The 21003-nt window shown below is 41.6% G+C and overlaps 1 protein-coding gene and 1 non-coding gene across 2 annotated transcripts; both read left to right on the top strand.

Moving 5' to 3' along the window:
• On the top strand, positions 1–72 carry TRNAP-UGG. The gene has a single exon. It is a non-coding gene; the product is annotated as a tRNA-Pro (tRNA).
• LOC109227525 (RNA-binding protein BRN1-like) lies at positions 12854–19633 on the top strand. The gene is made up of 10 exons (XM_019392721.1): positions 12854–13153; positions 13278–13360; positions 15166–15217; positions 15452–15577; positions 15667–15746; positions 16874–17050; positions 17240–17492; positions 18316–18459; positions 18541–19231; positions 19317–19633. Exons 1-9 carry the CDS (start codon positions 12985–12987, stop codon positions 18711–18713), a joined length of 1257 nt encoding a protein of 418 aa, XP_019248266.1. The 5' UTR covers positions 12854–12984; the 3' UTR covers positions 18714–19231; positions 19317–19633.

The following is a 21003-nucleotide window of genomic DNA, read 5'->3' as shown; positions in this document are numbered from 1 at the left end:
GGGCGTTTGGTGTAGTGGTATGGTTCTCGCTTTGGGTGCGAGAGGTCCCGAGTTCGATTCTAGGAACGCCCCTGGTTTACTTTTTCATGGTTGTGGTTCTTTTTAGATTTTCCATGCACTTTTATTTGATAGATATTATATGGCTCAGAGTTCATGGTTCTAACTCTTGCAAAGTGCAAGTTCAAATTAGCTGCTTCTGGGAATTAATGATCTTGCTATGCTATAATTTCATTTCACATCAACGAAATTGGTCCTTGTCATTAGCATAATAATCTTATTAGTAGTAGTAGTATTTTTATTCAAATAAGGAGAGCAACTGAAAGGGGAATACCTAGGACAACGAGGCTCAATAGGGACTTCAAGGTCTTCTCTTTTTGGAAAAGGATCAAATTAGCTCTTGGACTACTTGAAATTAAGCAATTAGATTTCTAGTCTAATCACTAGGTAGGGGCAAGTATACATACACACTCCTTATTGTATAGGTCAAAATCTGCCCTAAAATATTTAAGACAAGATAACGCTAAAGGAAGAATCCTCAAGCCATCATCAGTCGAGGTCAACCTAGAAGTAGCGAGATTCGTGGCCGAGATGTCAACAAGGGTCGAGGTCGAGCACAATTGGCAAAGTTGTAACGGCTAGTTTTGGGAATAGGATATTAAAGAGAATATTCTAGTGGATATTCTCTGCACTTATACTATTAAGGTTTGTTAAGAAAATGTCTCATATATAAATAGAAAAGAAGACAAGGGTGTAGGGCATGTGACATTCATTTGACAAGAACAAACTTTTGATTAAAGATTCTTTTTCTCTCTTACAAATATACAAACACTACCTTTTCATCTAGATTTTTGTTCATATTATTCCACACCTTTCCATCAGATCTGTGAATAATTCGAACATTCTGGGATTTGTCTGTCACTCATCATTGTCAGGAGGGATAATCAACCAGCTCATACTTTATTGAATGAATCATTCCTTCTATTTATTTAAACACCATTTATTGTTATTTATTGCTAGTTGTTGCTACATTATTGCTCATGCTTTTTGGAATAGTTAATGCATATTGTTGTCGATCCTCCACTAGATCTGACCAACACTAGTCACCTTTCCGAAAATAACATCTAGAGATATTTTTATTAACTAAGTTTAACCCATTGTTATATAAACTCAATAGTTTTAACCAAAAGTTATACTTTTTGGTCAAACAATTTGGCGTCGTCTGTGAAAATTTCCTAGTTAAATTTTTAGTTTCTTCTAGATCTATCACTAACACCGATCACTAACGTGAAAAAAAAAAGCAAGAACAAGGTCTCCTTTCTTTGTACGTACGAAATCCTAACATAGTAGGTAACCGAGAACAAAGTGCGAGAATAATCAATGACCTCCCAACTAACCTCATGGACGTCATCAACGAAAGCTATGAAACGGCAAACTAAGGCGCAACGCCCAGTGCCTCCCCTAGGTGAGACGGGTCACTGCCTCCTCATGGCAGCATCACAAAATCTCTTGGTAAGGGAGCCTCCATATCTGTGAGGGAAGGGATGCCCCCAGCTGTAAAAAAGCTCCTCGAAGCGTGGCTAACCGACACGCTAACCAATGTCCTCGACAAGCCCGCCCAAGACGCAGCTGTAGAAAATGCAAGGATTTTCCCCATACAACCGACGGACGAACAGTGCAACCAACTCCCTCCACACCTCCAACTACAGGTATTACTCACAACGTCATCAATAATGCAGGTGACAACGCTCTTGCAGCCGTTTTGAAAAGGATTGAGGAAATGGAGAACAAGAACAAGGTACTCCGAGATCAAATGAAAGAGCACTAGGAACGGGTCGATAAAATACTAGGTGCTCGCAAGCTGTTGCCAAAGAGAGACGCTGGTCGGTTCGTCGAACAGCCGTACAGTGATGATGCAATCCCACATGCCATAGCAAAAACCTTCAAAATGCCGCCCTACCTCAGGATATATGATGGCATGACCTACCATGAAGATCATGTGACTCACTACGTCACCGCTGTGAAAGGAAATAATCTTGCCAAAGAACAAGTATCCTCCATTTAATTGAAAAAATTCGGTGAGACCCTCACAGGAGGAGTGTTAACATGGTATTCACAACTACCTACACGATCCATTGAAACTTTCGAAGAGATGGCCGGCAAGTTCATAACGGCCCATGCTGGGGCCAAGAAGGCCGAGGCGAGAGTGAACGACATATTTGCTATTAATCAGTCTTCGGGAGAGGGATTGAGGGACTTCCTCACTCGGTTCAACCAAGAAAGGATGACCCAACTGAACGTATCAAAAGGGATGGCGGTTGTAGCCTTTCAGAACGGGTTGAGCAGGGATAGTTCGAGGGCGACTAGAAAGCTATTAAGTCGACTGATGAAGTACCCCCCAACCACTTGGAATAAAATACACAACGCGTATTATGCCGAAGTCCGAGCAGATGAGGACGACCTCAATGGACCAACTCATCGACTGACCTTGGTACAGGCCGAACCCAGAAAAGATCAAAGAAATGATACCAGAAGAGACCTCGTAGCTCTACGACCTAACATGGAACAACATCAACCATATGTCAGAGCGGTCGTTGCGCCCTCCTCCCGCCACGAAGAAGGCCCGCCTAGATCAAGGACAGAGACTCACCGGAACGAAAGAGGTATTGCCCATTTACTATCCGCTCACAACTTTTGTGTGCCACCTACAGAGATAGCCCTAGAGAAGCTCGTACCAGAAAATGGGACGTCCTCTGCGAGTTCCACCAAGAACAATGGCACAAAAATGAAGATTGCATTGCTCTAAGGCAGGAGGTCGTAATCATGTTACGACAAGGACACCTCAAAGAGTTACTGAGCGACTGGGGAAAGACCAACTTTGCCAGAGGACGTGAACAATATCAAGGACTGCCGACACCGCCCTCACCAGCCCGTACCGTTCACATGATCATCGGTGGTGGCGACGATGCTTCCATTAACACCGTGAAGTTCATCACTACCTATTAGCTCAAACGGTCAATCACCCACGAACTGTATGACGAACTCGAAGAAAGTATCATCTTCACTAAGTCGGATACCAACGGTTTGGCTTTTCCTCACTATGATGCCCTTGTTATTACTTTACAAATTTTAGAAACTGATGTGAGACGCATTATGGTAGACGACAGGAGCGGCGCATGCATTATCCATCCTTGAATACTTGCACAAATAAAACTCGAAGATAAGATAGTGTCGCGTAGTATCACACTAACTGGTTTTAACAATGCAGTCGAGCAAACATCTGGCCAAAATCACACTCCCCGTTCTGGCCGGTGGCATCACTCTGGAAACAACATTCTGCATCATGGACTAAGACACGGTGTACAACGCCATAATATGGCGACCATGGATACACACCATGAGGGCCATCCCTTCCAGCTTTTACCAGGTCATCAAATTCCCGACTCCATGGGGAATATTTAGCATACGGGAGGAACAACGCACATCTCGGGAATGCTATTGCATCGCCGTAGACTGCACGATCACTCAACAAACGAAGGACAAAGAAAAAGAGGCATAGCAATCAATAGGGTCGAGGTCGATATGTGACGATAGTGAGGACGTCATCAGAGACCCTGATATGGTCGAAGCTGCGGGATCGACCATCGAAGACCTTGACCCCGTTCAATTTGACATCAACGATCACAGCAAGAAAGCTTACATCGGTTGCAAACTTTAGGAACCAGGTAAATTCCGTCAATTCTTAACTACTTACGTAGATTTTTTTGCTTTCAGCCATGCAGATATGCCGAGTATCCCAAAGGAAATTGCCACACACAAACTGAAAGTCAACCAATTCCACCCCCAGTGAGTCAGGTCAGGGGTAACTTCAACTCCGCGATTAATGACGCGGTACGTGAAGATGTGAAAAAACTATTGGAAAATGGCTCCATCAGGGAGTTGAAGTACTCCTAGTGGGTCACCAACGTGGTCATGGTGAAAACGAAGAGTGGGAAATGGCGGATGTGCGTGGATTTCACATATTTGAACAAAGCATGCACCAAGGATTTGTTTCCATTACCCCATGTCGACCAACTCATCGACGCAATGGTCGGGCATGAATTACTGAGCTTCTTGGGCACCTATTCAGGCTATAATCAAATCCTCATGGAAGAAGAGGATCAGGAGGAAACCATATTCATCACCCATCAGGGGACGTACTACTACAAGGTCTTGCCCTTCAGGCTGAAAACCGCAGGGGCAACTTACCAAAGGTTGGCGACGAGGATGTTCAAAGACCAGCTCGGCAAAATGATGGAAGTCTATATAGACGACATGCTAATCAAGTCCAAAAGGAAAGAAGATCATATCGACCATCTAAGAGAAACTTTCAACATACTCAGACGATACAGAATGAAAATGAACCCCGAAAAGTGTACGTTTGACGTGGCCTCAAGAAAAAATTTAGGTTCCCTGGTATCACAATGAGGAATCGAGGTCAATCCTGATCAAATCAAAGCCATTGAGGGGATACCGGAACACTTGACCACTAAAAAACAAGTTTAGAGGTTGACTAGCCGCATCGGCGCCCTATCAAGGTTCATCTCACGATCATTGGACAAGTGTCACAGTTCTTCGGCGTACTTAAGAAAGATAACGGCCTCCAATGGACTTCAGATTGCGTCCAAGTTAGTACCAAAAACCCCCTCTTGGCGAAAAGTCAAGAAATCCACCCTAAAGGAATTAAAGGCACACTTGACATCACCACCATTACTTTCAAAACCGGAGCCAGGGGAACGTCTCTTCGTTTACCTTGCTGTATCCGAGGTAGCTGTGCGTGCAGTCTTGGTTCGAGAAAATAGAGGTCTGCAGTCTTCAATCTATTACATTAGCAAAACACTAGTCGACGTCGAGATGAGGTATCCTCATCTCGAAAAGCTGGCCCTGGCCTTAGTCGTAGCTTCGCAAAAGCTTAGACCATATTTCTAATGCCACCCCATCTCGGTCATCATGACCTTTCCCTCGAGAAGTATTTTGCATAAACCTGAGCTATTGGGTAATGGGCCATCGAGCTGAGTGAGCACGATATCACGTACCAGCCGCGAACAATAATAAAGTCACAAGTGCTCGCTGACTTCGTTGCCGACTTCAGCGCAAAAGTAATGCCCGAAGTTCAAAGAGAAGCCGCTCACACTTCCCCCCAAACACAAGACCCTTGGATCGTGTACATTGATGGCACGTCCAACGCGTCAGGGCCCAGACTAGGACTCATACTCGAAGTCTCAACCGGCAAAGTAATTTGCCAGTCCATAAGGTGACCGGATATGACTAACAACGAGGCTGAGTATGAGGTCGTAATTGCAGGTTTAAGACAAGCACTCAAGTATGGGGCAAAACCATTAAAACTACGTTGCGATTCCCACTCGTAGCCAACCAAGTCACAGGGACTTTCCAAATCAAGGAACAAAGGCTACAAAAATATCAAACCGAAATTTGCAAGCTGCTACCTGAGTTCAACGAATGTCAACTTGACCAGATTCCACGAGCACAGAATGCTGAGGTGGACGGCCTTGCTAAACTAGCCGCAGCCACCAAAAACATTACAACCAGAGACAGAAGTGTGGTCCACCTTCTCAACTTGTCGCTAGACCAGGTCGAGGTAAGAACCATAAACTTAACTTGGGACTGGTGCAATCACATTGTTACATACTTGCAGGACGGCATACTCCCAAATGATAAAAAAGTGGCCAAGAAACTGAGAATGCAAGAAGCCAGGTACAGTATAATCCACAACGACCTGTATAAGAGAACTTACGGCGGCCCTCTTGAAAAATGCTTGGGCCCAAACCAGACGTGGTACGTCATTGAAGAGGTCCACGAGGACCATTGTGGAGCTCACTCCTGCAATCGGGCCCTAGCAGATGCCTCATACCGGCAGGTTATTACTGGCCCACTATGAAAAAGGAGGCTGCAGAATTCGTGAAAAAATGCAAGCAATACCAAAAGTATGCTCCAATGATTCACCAAATGGTCGAACACCTCCACTCGGTCACCTCACCTTGGTCATTCATTAAATGGGGAATGGACATCGTGGGCCCCCTCCCGACAAGGCGAGGTAACGTACGATTCCTTTTGGTTTTAACTAACTATTTCTCTAAATGGGTTGAAGCAGGAGCATTCGCCCAAATACATGAACAAGAAGTGATCGCCTTTATATGGAAAAACAACATATGCTGGTTCGGCCTCCCCAAAGAGATCAGCTGCGATAACGGACCCCAGTTCATGGGAAAGAAGGTCACCTACTTTTTTGAGAAGTGGCGTATCAAAAGAATACTCTCGACGTCATACCACCCCACGGTCAATGGACAAGCAGAATCCTCCAACAAGTCGATACTGAACATCATGAAGAAAAATCTTGAAAACGCCAAGGGACTGTGGCCGAAAATATTGCCAGAGGTACTGTGGGCCTATCGAACTACGCCGAAGACGAGCACAGGAGATACGCCCTACTCTTTGGTCTATGTGACTGATGTAGTAATACCGGTCAAGGTCGGAGAGCCCAGCCTAAGATACTCCCATGAGAGCGGACCAAGGACGACAAAAGCAGAAGGCAGGAGCTCGACAGAGTCGAGGAACGAAGAGACATGGACTAAGTAAGGATGATCACCCAAAAAACAATAAGTAGAGCGCTATTATAAAAAACGCAAAAGCCTGGCCGCTCAAAGTCGGGGACTACACACTTAAAGCTAAAACACAAGCAAGAAAAGATCCATGGGAAGGCAAACTAGGAACAAATTGGGACGGCCCGTACAAAATCACGGCAAAAGCAAACAAAGGGTCATTCCAACTAGAAACAATGGAAGGAAAACTACTACCAAACAACTGAAATATACCCACCTCAAGTACTTCAATTTTTAAGAGATAAAGCGTCCCCCAAGTCATACTCTTTTTCCCTCACTTGATTTTTGTCCCAATTTGGTTTTCTCAAGGAGGTTTTCAATGAGGCGATGAAAGGAACACTTCAAGTCGAAGTACACAAAGACGGGACGGCCAGTTCGTTGCTCGACCTCTCAAGAACCCTCCAGGTTAAGCAATTAAGGGACTGGATAGACTGAGACTGGGAGTGGAACGCCAGCCAATGCCCGAAAATTTGTAAATCTCTCCAAATGTACGATAAAACAACAATGCTTAAAGTTTACGATTTCGACAAACTTCGCACTTATCAGAACACCTACTGTCCCTCGGCTATAATTAAACTTAGGTTGTGTTCCACCTTGTTCGAACTAACACTTAGGGGACCTCGTCCATAATTAAACTTAGGTTATGTTCGACCTTGTTTGAACTAACACCTAGCGGCATCAAAATTAGGTTATGTTCGACCTTGTCGAACTGACGCCTACTGGCCCTTGGCCATAATTAAACTTAGGTTATGTTCGACCTTGTTCGAACTAACACCTACCGGCCCTCGGCCATAATTAAACTTAGGTTATGATTCGACCTTGTTCGAACTAACACCTACTGCCTCTCGGCCATAATTAAAATTAGGTTATGTTCGACCTCGTCGAACTGACGCCTACCGGACCTCGGCCATAATTAAAATTAGGTTATGTTCAACCTTGTTCGAACTAACACATACCAGCCCTCAGCCATAATTTAAACCTTGTTCGAACAAACACCCACCAAACTCTGGCCTTCATTAGCCATTAACTGATCATGGTCAGAAAATCAAGGCAACCAAGCTACAAAATTAAAAAACATACAAATGCAAAAACGAACCACAGGAAGAGAATCAGATGCAAATAACGAAGTTGGAATTGCATACTTGGAATATTTTTTACAAAGGCTCATGAAGACACCACAAACTACACACAAAAATATACAAAAAATCATAAGAGAAAACTACTGGCCACCACCATCACGGCCTTCGACATCCCCGCCGACTTGGTTCTCAACTGTGTCGCCCCCTTGACCTTCAACACCCTCGCCGTCGCCCTCAGGATATGCAGTGTCATACCAGGAATTCTGCTCGAGCCGGTCTATACCTTCGTACCCCTCGTTCTCGCCGGCCTCTGGCATAGCAGGGTCATAACCCCAAACGACTCGAGCTTCACGAGCCTTAACACGGGCATCTTTGAGGGCGGCCTCAGAAACGGAACCCGCCGCATACAAATCACGAAACATGTCTAACTGGGCCTCGACATGAATCCACTCCTCGTGCAACTCTCGAGGAACATTAGGAAAATCTGAAGTATAGGAAGAGGACGGTTGTGCCAGTAATCGGGCCTTCTCGACTCAAGAGCAGCAACTCGATCGTAGAGGCCAAAAGTCTATTTCTCCAATTCTCCAATCCTCTCATCATGCGCTCTTCTTTAAGCCTTGTCGTTTCAAAGTCACTCTCTCGCTCAGAACGGAGAGTCTGGATCACTACCTCAAGAGCCTCCGTCTTCCTCGAAGCCTCCGACCGAGCGAACTCCGCCTTCTCCAGCTCGTTCTGTATCTCGGTGATCTCGCCATGAAGAACCTCCATCTGCATGGGACACTCCTCCAATTGCCTGCGCAACTCGACCACTTGCGTCTGGAGGTCGCCACATTGAGCCTCTACGGCCCTGCTAACCTCGAGCTCTTCCTCCTTTTTCTCAACGTCCCCTCAAGGACACTGCATTTCTCGATGATCGTCACCAGCTCGCCATCCTTCTCCTTCAGCTTATCAAAGAACGGCCTGCAAATATCGACCCTTACCAAACCGCCTGCGGATCTCCCGGTACTTGCCACATTACTCGAAGTATTTGCATTGTAACTTCGTGAATATAGCCTTACGCTTCTCCTCCCTTCGGGCACTTTTAATTTCCAAGATAATGGTCTACAGTCATAAAAAAAAGGAAAAAGAAGAAAAGAAAAAATAAGAATGCCTCCGCTAACAAGGGCAAAGCACTAAAAACAAAGCCTAAATTTTGAACACGATGGACAGGAAAAAGAAGCCTTGAAAAACTTACGCTGAGAGCAAGGCCGGCTATGCTCCTCGATAAGGTAACGCCATCCAGCTCTTTGAGGGTTTCACCCTCCATATCGGAGCAAAGGGGACTGAGGGCAGGGACCACATTCTATGTATTCTTCAAAAGATCAAGATCCACAAGGATCGCAATGGTCCGCATAGACCCCTCCAGCCTCACCTCGAGCTGAGTAAATCCTTCCTCCATCATCCTCAGCTCTGCAGCGTCGAGGTCTGAACCCGTCTCGTAGCTGTCTTCGGCAATGCCTTTGCCTCTCCATCAGCTGGCGAAGAAGCATAATTAGCCGGCTGCGAGGTCGATGGCCCCTCTTGCCGCGTAGTATGAGTAGTCCTAGCGGCCGGCCCTTCGGCCTCCGCTATCGCAAAAGGGCGAGACACGTCTTCGTCAGCCTCCACTGATCTTGGAATCTCAGATTGCATCTCGACATCGTCTTCAAGGATAATGGTTGCTGTCTCACGAAAGGGTAAAATCATCCATCACAGAGTCCACGACCTGGGCAACCCCGTCGCCAATGTCCACTGACCTCCTCCTACGAGGCACTAAACCCCCGCCACTTGGCAATGGGTCCTCCTCTTCATCCACAAGACAGTATAAAGGGGAAGCCGAAGGTTCCACTACCGAAGTATCCATAGATATATAAGAAATTGATGATGAAGCAATGGTATGTGAGACTGAGGAGCGAGCAGGCTCAGTCGTGGTCGTAGAAGGGCAGAAGCCGAAGAGGTAGCAACTTTCCTCTTACGGAATGCAGGTGGGGGAGTTCTCGGCCTCCTCGAAGACCCTCGGGCTGGAGTTAAGAAAAGTATAAAAGAAAAAAGGTCAACCAGAGTAAACAACAAAAAGGTAAGAGACTAAGAGGCCAAAACAAAGAAACTTACCGGTTAATGAGGGAGCAGGCCTAAACTTCTTGAAAAATCCCGGCCACTCACGATTTCCCTTAATGTGAGGGAAGAGCCGGCCGACCCAATTTGAAATGTTCCCGACCAAATGAGGGGAGTAGTCTTGGCTGCATAAGAAAGGAGTAATAGATCAGAACCCACGACTAAGCGAAGTAAATCAAATGCCTCAACGAAGAGAGGTTAGACGCTTACGAATTCAAGTTTCAGGGAAGACGTCTGTGTTGTCCACCACGTCCTCGGTTCAAATGAAGAAAACATTGTGCTAGAACTGACAGTTAGCCTTGTCATCCATCTTCACCACCAGGCACTTGCCCCCTCGATGGCGAAGGTTTAACATTGCCCCCTATAAAAACTAGGGGCGAAGAGACGCATCAAATGCCGAAGTGTGATATCAACCCCGACCAATTCTGCAAATTTAGTAAGCATTCCTTATGAGCTTATAGATATACGGTGCGAGTTGAGCTGGGCAAACGCCATAGAAACGGCAAAACTCCTCCGCCAATGGAAGAAGGGGAAGAGTGTAGCCGACATGAAAGGGGTAAGCGTGGAACGCACAGTACCCGGGGCAGTGGACTTGTACCATATCCCGCCCAGCAGGGACCAACTTGATGCGAGCGGGAATGCCGAATTTAGCCCTAAACTCTAATAAATCGGCCTCCTTCATCGCCGACTCGGAGATTTTGGGCTCGGCTTCAGGCGCCTTTGTAAAATCAGGCTTGACTTTCTCACCACGAGGAATTATCTCCTCCATCGTAAGGAAGTTCTCACCCTCAACGGCAACCGAGACGCCCTCTACGTGAGGAGGCAAAACCATCGCTAGGCGAACCGGGTAACTTTCTTCGCTGGGACCAGAAGATACGATAGACATAGTTCTAACGAAAGAGAGGGTATTCAAAGTAACGAGGAGGTAAAAACAACAGGGATCGCTAGGGCATGGAAAGAAGATACACAACAATAGAATAACAAGAAGAAGGCACAAAGTTTCGATATGGGAAATCTGTAAAACTTGAGTGTGTGTCTTCACATCCCTATTTATAAGAGCTCAAGCATCAAAATCGAGAAATTAGGTAATCATTACTTATAACCACTATCGAAGCGACAAATCCAACCAACAGACACACGGGAAACTACGCAACGCATCGAAAAAACATGCCATAATAACGTATGATAGCATGACATCACTTTGATCCAGGAACGACGTAATCCCAAAAGTTGCAACTCATGAAAGGCCATGTTTCCAGCTCGCTTCAAACATCACGACCCGACCCACTCGTCCAATCATCTCGACCACGAGGAACAGAATCCGCTCATCAAGCCCGTCTGAAAACGACCTCAATAAGCGGAGGGATTAATTGTATAGGTCAAAATATGCCCTAGAATATTTAAGACAAGATAACGCTAAAGGAAGAGTCCTAAAGCCGTCATCAGTCGAGGTCGACCTAGAAGAAGCGAGATTCGTGGCCGAGATGTCAACAAGGGTCGAGGTCGAGCACCGTTGGCAAAGCTGTAACGGCTAGTTTTGGAAATAGGATATTAAATAGATATTCTAGTGGATATTCTCTGCACTTGTACTGTTAGGGTTTGTTAAGAAAATATCTCATATAAATAGAAAAGAAGACAAGGGTGTAGGATATGTGACATTCATTTGACAAGAATAGACTTTTGATTAAAGATTCTTTTTCTCTCTTGCAAAGATACAAACACCACCTTTTCATCTAGATTCTTGTTCATATTATTCTGCACCTTTCCATCAGATCCCCGAATAATTCGAACATTTTGGGATTTGTTTGTCACTCATCATTGTCACGAGGGATAATCAACTAGCTCATACTTTATTGGGTGAATCATTCATTCTATTTATTTAAACACCATTAATTGTTATTTATTGCTAGTTGTTGCTACATTATTGCTCATACTTTTTGGAATAGTTAATGCATGTTGTTGTCGATCCTCCACCAGATCTGACCAACACTAGTCATCTTTCCGAAAATGACATCTACAGATATTATTATTAACTAAGTTCAACCCATTATTATATAAACTGAATTGTTTTAACCGAAAGTTATACTTTTTGGTCAAACGCTCATCAAGCTCCACACGCGAGAAATACTGGGTATGTTATTGTAGATTTCTAGTCTAATATTATCCCCTTCCCGTATTAGAAAAGACTCTCATTTTGTCCTTGGCCCCTAATTATAAAGTTCTAACTTGAAGGTAACTTTAAACGATACTCCCTCAGGTTCACTTCAAGTCATTTTTTTTTGGCTCTTTTACACATATTAAGAAATTCACCTTTTAACATTAATTAACAATAAAATTGATCATATTAACCTTAATTTACTCATTGGAAATACAACAAACCACTCTTAGGCGCTTTACTCCAAGGGCAACTTTGGAAAGAAAAAATTAATTCCTTCTTGATACCTGAAAAAATTAAATATTGTGAACCACAAAAAAATACCAAAAAATAACTTAAAGTGGACCGGAGCGAGTAGTCAGGAGTTAAAGGTAAATTTGGATCTTTCTTTTCAAAAAATTTAGATGCATAAAATCTACCAATTTCTCATTAGAGCTCCCTTTATGATCAATATAAATGCTAGACATTTGCTAAAAATAGTCAGTTTTTATTTTATTGAATAATTATTGACTCAGTACTGACGGTTTGGTCGACACAGGCCCATCTTCGTTGTATTATCCATCTAGGATTAAGCTCAATTGAAAAGAAACGTGAGACAAGGAACCAGACGTTTTTAATAAAGGGCAATTACGTCAATGCAACTGCAAGCTGTTTCAGATCCACATTACATTATTGTCTTTTTGTCGAATTTATCGGTTACAAGCGTCACGTCTCCTCAACTGTCACAGGAGCCAAAAAAACAATTTCAGTGGCATTCTCGTAATATACTCCCCAAACCAAGGTTATTTACGCCTGTCAAACTACTAAATAAAGAAACGAAACTCCATTTTTGCCATCTAAAAAGTCTCTAATTTCCCAAAAAAAGGACTCGACGAAAATAGCCAGACATTGAAGAACACTGTTTCAGAGAGAGAGAGAGAGAGAGAGAGAGCGTGTGATTTCACGTGTGTCGTTGACATTAATGGCGGAAGAAGAGAGGGCGCGTGAGAAAAGCGAGGAGAGCGTGAAGTTGTTCGTAGGTCAAGTGCCAAAGGACATAACCGAAGAAGAGCTCATGACGATGTTCAAAGAGTTCGCACTTATTGACGAAGTCAACATCATCAAAGACAAGGCTACACGCGCTTCTCGAGGTTCACGCTCTAGTCTTCACCTTTAATTTACATGTTTCTGGATCGCAATGTGCGATTTGAGTAGTATTTCTAACGTTTGCATGTTATTTTGTTTGCTCAAACAATAACTTTGCTGTTTTTTCAGGATGTTGTTTTGTGATTTGTCCTTCGAGAGAAGAAGCGGACAAGGCTGTAACTGCTTGCCACAATAAGAAGACGCTTCCTGGGGTCAGTCTTTTTGTATATTCTAATCAATGTGGACAAACATTATACTTTATTTATTTGATTAAGTAAATAAGATATGTGAAACATTGTGAATTTATAATGCGGTGGAGTCTCTGTGCCGTTTATTATCCAATACAGCAACAATAATAACTATGCCTCAATCGTGAACTAATTTATTATAGTTCATTAATTTCCATAATTAATGAGCTGATTCTCATTTCCAAAATTAACCAGCTCAAATCCCATCTATCCAAGCCTTGTTGGAGAGAGTTGCCCGGTATTTGTGCTAGTGGGAGGTAGCAGGTATCTTGTTAAATTAGTCGAGGTGCATGCAAGCTGGCACGGACACTGCAGTTATAAAAAAACTTTTTTTTTCCTGAAATTTCTTTGCTGGTTTTAGTCTTTCTTGCTAAAATCAACTTCGGATGGTCAAATCCCCAACAGAGTCACAGTAAAGAAATGTAGATTTTTTAGCTAGTTGCTAAAGTTACTTTATTGACTATCTTCAAGAGAAATGTTTTGGCATTGTTTCGTGTTCTAACACCAGGAATATAGGCAGTGGCGAAGCTAGGTATTTTTTTAAGGGCGTTCAAATTTAAAAGAAGTGAAAATATTTCCGAGAAAGGGTGTTCAATATGTGTTATATACCTCTAAAACGTAATTTTTACCTACATACACAGTATAATTTTTCGGCAAAGGGTGGTCAATTGACCACCCTTATCACTATGTGGCTTCGGCGCTTCGCCACTGAATATAGGGACTATCTGTTTTCAGCATGACAGTATTGTAAGAAGTGAATTGGCAACTAAAAGTTAAAAGTTTTGGAGTAAAGTCGAAATACTGTCCGTGATTGGATGTTCTTTTAACAAACTGTACCACCTTGATGTGACAATGGAGACTGGTGAGTGGTCTTTACCAAGACTTGAATTCTAGATTCAAGCTGCACGTCCCATCCTCTAATGTTTACAAATCGTGGTAAATTGAAAAGCACAGCAGTTCTCCATTGAAGTCTTAATTGACTAGACAACTTAGTATGTCCGTATAGACTACAAGTAGAGTGTGCAAAATAAGTGTGCGCAACAAAGGGAAAGCTTCTCTAGGAGAGCCTATGGATGACTGAGAGAGTAGCAGTAGCAGTAGTAATATAGTGTATCTAGTTTCCCTATTCTTTTACAAGATATGTACATTATAAGCAGAGCCTGGTCCATGATACGCCATGGACTTAGTGAGAGTGTTTCGTAGCTACAAGAATGTTTAGGAAAGTGAAGAGGCTGTTCGAAAGAGAATAGAAGCTTGTGAGAAAGTTGGAATAGAAGAAGAATGCACTATTTATGGATAATAGCTTCCCATGCTTCGGGGGGAGGGGGAAAGGAGAGAAGGATGCACATATGCTTGGGAATAAAGAAAAGAAATCTGGGTCGCGCGATGTCACGATGTTGCAAAAAAGGAGTGATCAATATCTGGTTTCACGCTTTTCACACTCCATGCTATTCTCTTGTGTTTAGAAGAAAAGGGATAAGTATGATGAAGGTCCTTTCACTTACTTATTTATCAAAAAAGTATGATGAATATCATTTCCATGGTAATTTGGTTCTTAGTAAATGTCATGGTTGGTTGAATGAATTAGCAGTATCTTACGCTTTAATTTTGCACATTTATCTCCAGAAAAAATAAAATGGAGGCAATAGTACCTCTAACCTGAATACTAAGCTTATTAAGTTTATTTGTGATCTGCTGTTCTTTTTATATTGGCATGACATGTTTGTCTTATGATGATAAAGACGTCCTGTTCTCTGTGTCCAATTCAGGCTTCTAGTCCGTTGCAAGTGAAGTATGCTGATGGCGAGTTGGAAAGGCTAGGTGTACTATAATTTCAATTCTGGTCTTATGATATTTGTTCCCCTTGTTTACTTTTCCTTGTTTTCCCCTCCTTTTTTACCTTGCAGTCTGTTGTTGCAATACTTAACTGTAAAAGAAAAGAGGGTCCTTGCTATATATTGCTGTTTTGTTTATGTGACTGTATATAGTTGGTAACTTTTTCTCTCATTCTCTTTCTTTTTCTTCTTTTCTTCTTTCTCTTAACCTGAAATTCAGAGCACAAGCTTTTTGTGGGTATGCTGCCAAAGAATGTTTCTGACACCAAAGTCTCCTCCTTATTCTCTCAATATGGGACCATTACAGATTTGCAAATTCTCAGAGGTTCTCAGCAAACTAGTAGAGGTACAGCCTACATTGTCTAATAACCTTTCACTTGAACTTTTTGTAAGTGAAAAGTTAATTCATCACCAGAATTTTCTTGTTTATGGTAGGATATGCTTTTCTGAAGTTTGAGAAAAAAGAACAAGCAACAGCAGCAATAGAGGCCCTTAATGGAAAGCATACCATGGAGGTTTGTTTCCATCTGCATATAAATTTGCGTTTTGCATTTAACTTTTCTTCAATAGTTGATCTGGTTATTATCCTTTCTCTGGAACTGTAGTACTGGTCAAATATTCAGAATATTTTTTGGTAAGTTGAAATATTTAGAATATTGAGTTACTTCTCCATTGCAGTACTTATGTAATCACTCCTTGCATGAGTACTCTATTGTCTTCATCATGGGTGCACCAATTTGGCTGTAAGTTGGGGTCCATTAGTGCAGTCGGCATCTGGTCTGTTTATTTGAAAGCTTATATTATATGTTTCCTCTTTGTAGCAGGGCCAACAGAATGGCGTAAATGCTACCACTTTCTGTTCAGAGGATCCAGAAACATTATCTGCTGTTTCTTTTCTATGCCATTTCGACATGGCACTTCATTCAGACATTCTAGACGTTTTGGTCATCTACCTTGAAGCCTTTGACTGAATCGATGTGATTCTAGTTTACTGGGAAAAAAATTTACCGAGCGATTTGATTAATCACGGGAGATACTATTGTGTTATTCTGCAGCTTAAATAGTAACTTGTAAGAAGCAAAATAAACATTCGTATTATGAAATATTATTTTGATTCCTTCAGAGCTCATGTGTTCTACAGGAACTTACGAATCGTCAGCAATTGGTTGAGAGATGGATGTTCACTTATATATACCTAATTAGTTTTGAAATTAATATCTAACATGGGGAAAATTAGTGCCCAGGCTGATGGAAATGTTAATATTTTAAAAGCATTCAATTATATAGTTTTACTGTCTGTTCCTTTTCAAAAAAAAAAAAAAATAGTTGTACTGTCTGTCTAACCCTGTGTGAAGTTTTTATCATTAGGATACCTGAGTAAGTGCTTGTTATTGCTATCTTATTTGCTTTTTATGTACATTGTCATTTTCCATAAATTTGGTTCTGGCTTATTACTTTGCTTAAAGCTTATAAGAGTTTAGTGATGATCTGAATATTTAGGCATCTCTTTTCCTAGTAATCTGAAATTTGAGAATTTAGTTTTTCTGTGAAAAGGGGGCCCTATAGCTGTGTAAGTTTATTTGCAACTTTTTTCACAATGAAGATTTAAGCACATTGACTAAATATTATACTGTCCTTCCAGGGTTCAACTGTCCCTTTGGTAGTGAAGTGGGCAGATACAGAAAGGGAAAGACAAGCTAGGAGGGCTCAGAAAGCTTTATCTCAGGCATCCAACGCTTCCAACTCTGGACAGCATCCATCTTTGTATGGAGCTCTATCCATGGGTTATATGCCACCGTATAATGGCTATGGTTATCAGGTTGGTTGAATTTTATGCAGCAGTAAATTTGGGTGTCAAGTCAAAAGCCTTGGTTAGCTTGCTCTATATGTGATATTGGATTGGCATATGCTCCTCCCGTGCTTCATTTCGTTTTTAATACATTTCTTTCTCATTCTGGCTTTGGTAATCAATTTAAGGGGTAGCTCAAGTTAACACACTATTTTGCAGGCTCATGGGACATATGGGCTCATGCAGTACCGTCTACGTGGAGTCGCACCTGGTCTAACACCTGGAATTAACCCAAGAAATTATGCCATGTCACCTGGAAGTTACCTGGCATCTGCTTACAGGCCGGTACAAGGGCTTCAATATCCCATACGCTATCCTGGAGGCATTACTGGTTCTCTACCTCCTTATACCGCAAACAGGCATTCTGCAGCATCTTCAAGAGTGAGCTCAAATACAGGGGGTCAAGTTGAAGGTTGTCAAAAGTTTATTTTGAGATGCTTTAGTAATACTCGTTAAGTTGAAGCGGATCAGTCCCAGGGCATCTGTCTGAATGAGGCTACTTTTTCCTTCTTGGTTTATTGTTTTCCAGAGCTTGTGTTCCTCATTAATGATTACAAGATAGCTGAGATGGGGATATTACACGTATTCTTTTAAAAAGGAAGCAACTAATATAAGAAACAGAAGAAGAAATTAGACCCGCAATATGACAGAGATCTTGTAAAGGCCTTTCTGAGAGTGATGTAGAAAGTACTTATTCAGTCTTACTGATGATATTTAGTTTGGCTTAGTTTTGGATGGACCTACTGGAATACCAATTAAATTAATGCATGTGGTGCGTACTATGACATTGTCAATTATATGTCATTAGTTACAGCAATTAGCAAAGAGCGTAGAGATCCTTGGCCAGTACTGTTATCTTTGTTTTATTTAACTAACTTCTTTTTCCCTAGCATGACAGTCTTCCAACTTCTTGACAAAGGTTTCGTAGACAAGTTCCAAACTTACTATCCTTGATAAAACAAAAGTTTCAAACTATCATACAAGAAAAGGATAAGATGTGGACTATATACAGGGATTCAGTGTAAGTAGCACATAGATTTAGGTTAACCACTTTATGCAGCAGAATGGCGGAATGTACTTGAATCCTCCTCCCTTCCCTTCCCTACCCCCCCCCCCCCCCCCCTTGATAAGCATGGCAAATTGAATTGCTTGCACTTGACTTTCCAGTGAATAGTTGATATTTCTTATATGAAATTAAATTGCTTACTTATGGAAGAGATATCACATTGTTACAGGTCCACCTGGTGCTAATTTATTTATTTACCACATTCCTCAAGAATTTGGTGATCAAGAGCTTGCAAATGCATTTCAACCGTTTGGTGCGGTCGTGAGTGCCAAAGTTTTTGTTGACAAAGCTACTGGTGTTAGTAAATGTTTTGGTATGAACCTTACACTTTCTAATAATTCAACCAAAATTTGTATTCCCACCCTTGCACTTATGAATGAGCTTCTTTCTGCAGGATTTGTAAGTTATGACTCTCCAGACACTGCACAAACCGCAATCAAAATGATGAATGGTTTCCAATTAGACGGAAAAAAGTTGAAGGTTCAGCTTAAAAAAGAAAATAAACAGAACAAATTTATTGATATAAAAGGCGGGGTATGGAATGAAGCTGATTCTTTGCATCAGTAATACACGCGCAAGCCACAAGGGAGTTGCTGCACGAGCAGCCACTGGGAGCTGATTTGAAAATTTTAGCAGTGACATGGCAACTGAATGCTAATTGTAGGTCCCTTATGGATTAAAGGCAGAAACTTGTAATTGTTGTGCCACTCTAATCTGTAATTTGTACATGGAGAAAGATTCAGACATTTGTAAATTCAATGATTCTTCTAAATTGACACGATCATCATTAGGTTATGATTCCTTTTCTCTTTCCTTCATATGGTCAAATGTAGTGTCTTGCTCCTTCCACCTTTCCTCTTTTGCAAAATGCATGTATGGAAGAAAAAAGTTGAAAGATATATCCCTGAGCATCCCGCAGCATTCTGTTTCTTCTTCACCTCTATGCTCGCTACTTACTTTGTCTCAAGTTTGTCTTTGAATAGCCTATGAACTGATGTTATGAGGTCAGACAAAGTGGAAAGCAAATTCATTTATGATTTAACTACATCTGTGAGGCAGCTGTTTGTTGCCCTTCTGTAACGCAGGTGCTCTGTGATCAACTTTGATTTTTTTTATCTTTGGTTGCAATATCGTTGCTTATCCTCATTTTTTCTCATTTACTAATTTCAGGGTGTTGGATCAGGTTGCAATCAGAAGGATGGTCAGATAATTGCTATCTTTTAGATTCAGCCACTATAGCTGTTCGGAAACCACAAACCATTCCGACCGGGGGTCAGACATTCCCTGTCTAGTTGGTGATGTGCTGTTTTCTGTGCTGATTTGAAGAAACCATTTGATCTTGGTTTGATATATTCTGTAGTGACAATACATTCTTGCTTACCCCTGGTTAATTTCTAGGATGGGCTATTAACAGACTTAGAATGCTTATATAAATTCTTTAACGAAGTCTTGGGGTATATCAAACCAAGACTTTGTGATTCATATCATATTGTATGCTTCAATTGCTATTAGTACTAGTAGTTATTTTCAAATCTATTAGTTTAGACTTTAATACTAGCTAGTTGGCAACCATGGATTGGTGGAGGTTCTCATTCCTATATGAATGATTAGGTCTGATGTAGAATTTCATGTTACGTTTCTGCTGTTTCAGCCATTTATTGTTGAACTAGCAATGGTTGCCCCATTACTTCAATTGTTGAGTTGCCTCTATTCACCTCCACTTTTATCAGAACCCCTCTTATTTGGTGGTGCATTCAAATTCACAATGATAAGAGTTGTCCGGGGCAGTTGTCTTGTTATGCATTGTGTTCATCAGGATAGTCTCAATCTTTTTTCCTGACTCTGTCCCATTTAGTCTTATTACTTGCATTAATTGTTTGAACAAAATATAAAATTTTACACTGAACAGGGAAGGAGGATTAATGTATCATTGCTGAAGAAAATTCCATGCACGAAGTACCTGTCATAAGCATCATCTGATCACAAAGCTGCGGTGGATCTGCAAGAGAGGACTATATACCGGCTACAGAAACACCTCGTGTATCAGCTTGTTTGTAAGAAACTATGTTCCCTGTGTTTCTGATCCTGTGTTTAGTTATGACTATTTGGTATTTTGAAGTTCTTTCTCATTGTCGCAGCAGCTGTGCCCAAGCTTTTCTTTTTCATTTTGCTTACTGGTTGTCTTTCAAGGAGTGTGTCATAGAAGCTTGATCCTTGTCTTATTGTTTGTATCAACTACAGGATGTAGATAGTTGTCAAATTCTACTTTTTTTTATTTTACAAATTAGTTGATAATTAAAATTTCAAAAGTAATGGTTTTCTAGTTTCAGTACGATCTTAACACGTTGCTTGGCAATTTCCTGTTCTTTGAAAAATTAATTCAATACTTGTGCTTTAGTGATTGACTGATCATTTCTTGGCAAATCTTATTGATGTTGAACACGAGGAAAAAAACACAGATGAATGTGAACCCAAGTGAATTATGTTGAGTTTTGACCAGAAGATAAGTGCAGCATCTGCAACTGATGTTGATTTAGCAGTATTTGTCAAACGTAACTGATGTTGATTTCTATCTTGCCTAGCGAGTAACGTCTAGCGTAATCTTGATTGTCAGATTATGTTCCTTATCTATTGTATTCCATCCCGTCCATAATAAGTGACTTTGTAGCATTTGACATATTCCTTAAGAAAATACGAACTCTCAGAGAAAAAAGATGTAATCACTAAATTACCCTTAATTAATTGTTACCTTGACACATTGGTATATGTAAATAAGGGCAACTTGTGGAAAAATAAAATTAATTCCTTCTTGATTATATAAAAGCACACTTATTTTGAAGCAAAATAAAAAGACAAA

Source organism: Nicotiana attenuata, chromosome 6 (assembly GCF_001879085.1).
Source record: "Nicotiana attenuata strain UT chromosome 6, NIATTr2, whole genome shotgun sequence".
NCBI lineage: Eukaryota > Viridiplantae > Streptophyta > Magnoliopsida > Solanales > Solanaceae > Nicotiana > Nicotiana attenuata.
This window is presented reverse-complemented; position numbering and strand designations above follow the sequence as displayed.

What these genes read in the sequence shown, in the direction of transcription:
- LOC109227525 (XM_019392721.1), top strand. Translation starts at nt 12,985, where the DNA reads ATGGCGGAAGAAGAGAGGGCGCGTGAGAAAAGCGAGGAGAGCGTGAAG. An exon ending in GGCTACACGCGCTTCTCGAG is followed by an intron (nt 13,154 to 13,277) that starts GTTCACGCTCTA and finishes CTGTTTTTTCAG; the next exon opens with GATGTTGTTTTGTGATTTGT. An exon ending in TTCTCAGCAAACTAGTAGAG is followed by an intron (nt 15,578 to 15,666) that starts GTACAGCCTACA and finishes TGTTTATGGTAG; the next exon opens with GATATGCTTTTCTGAAGTTT.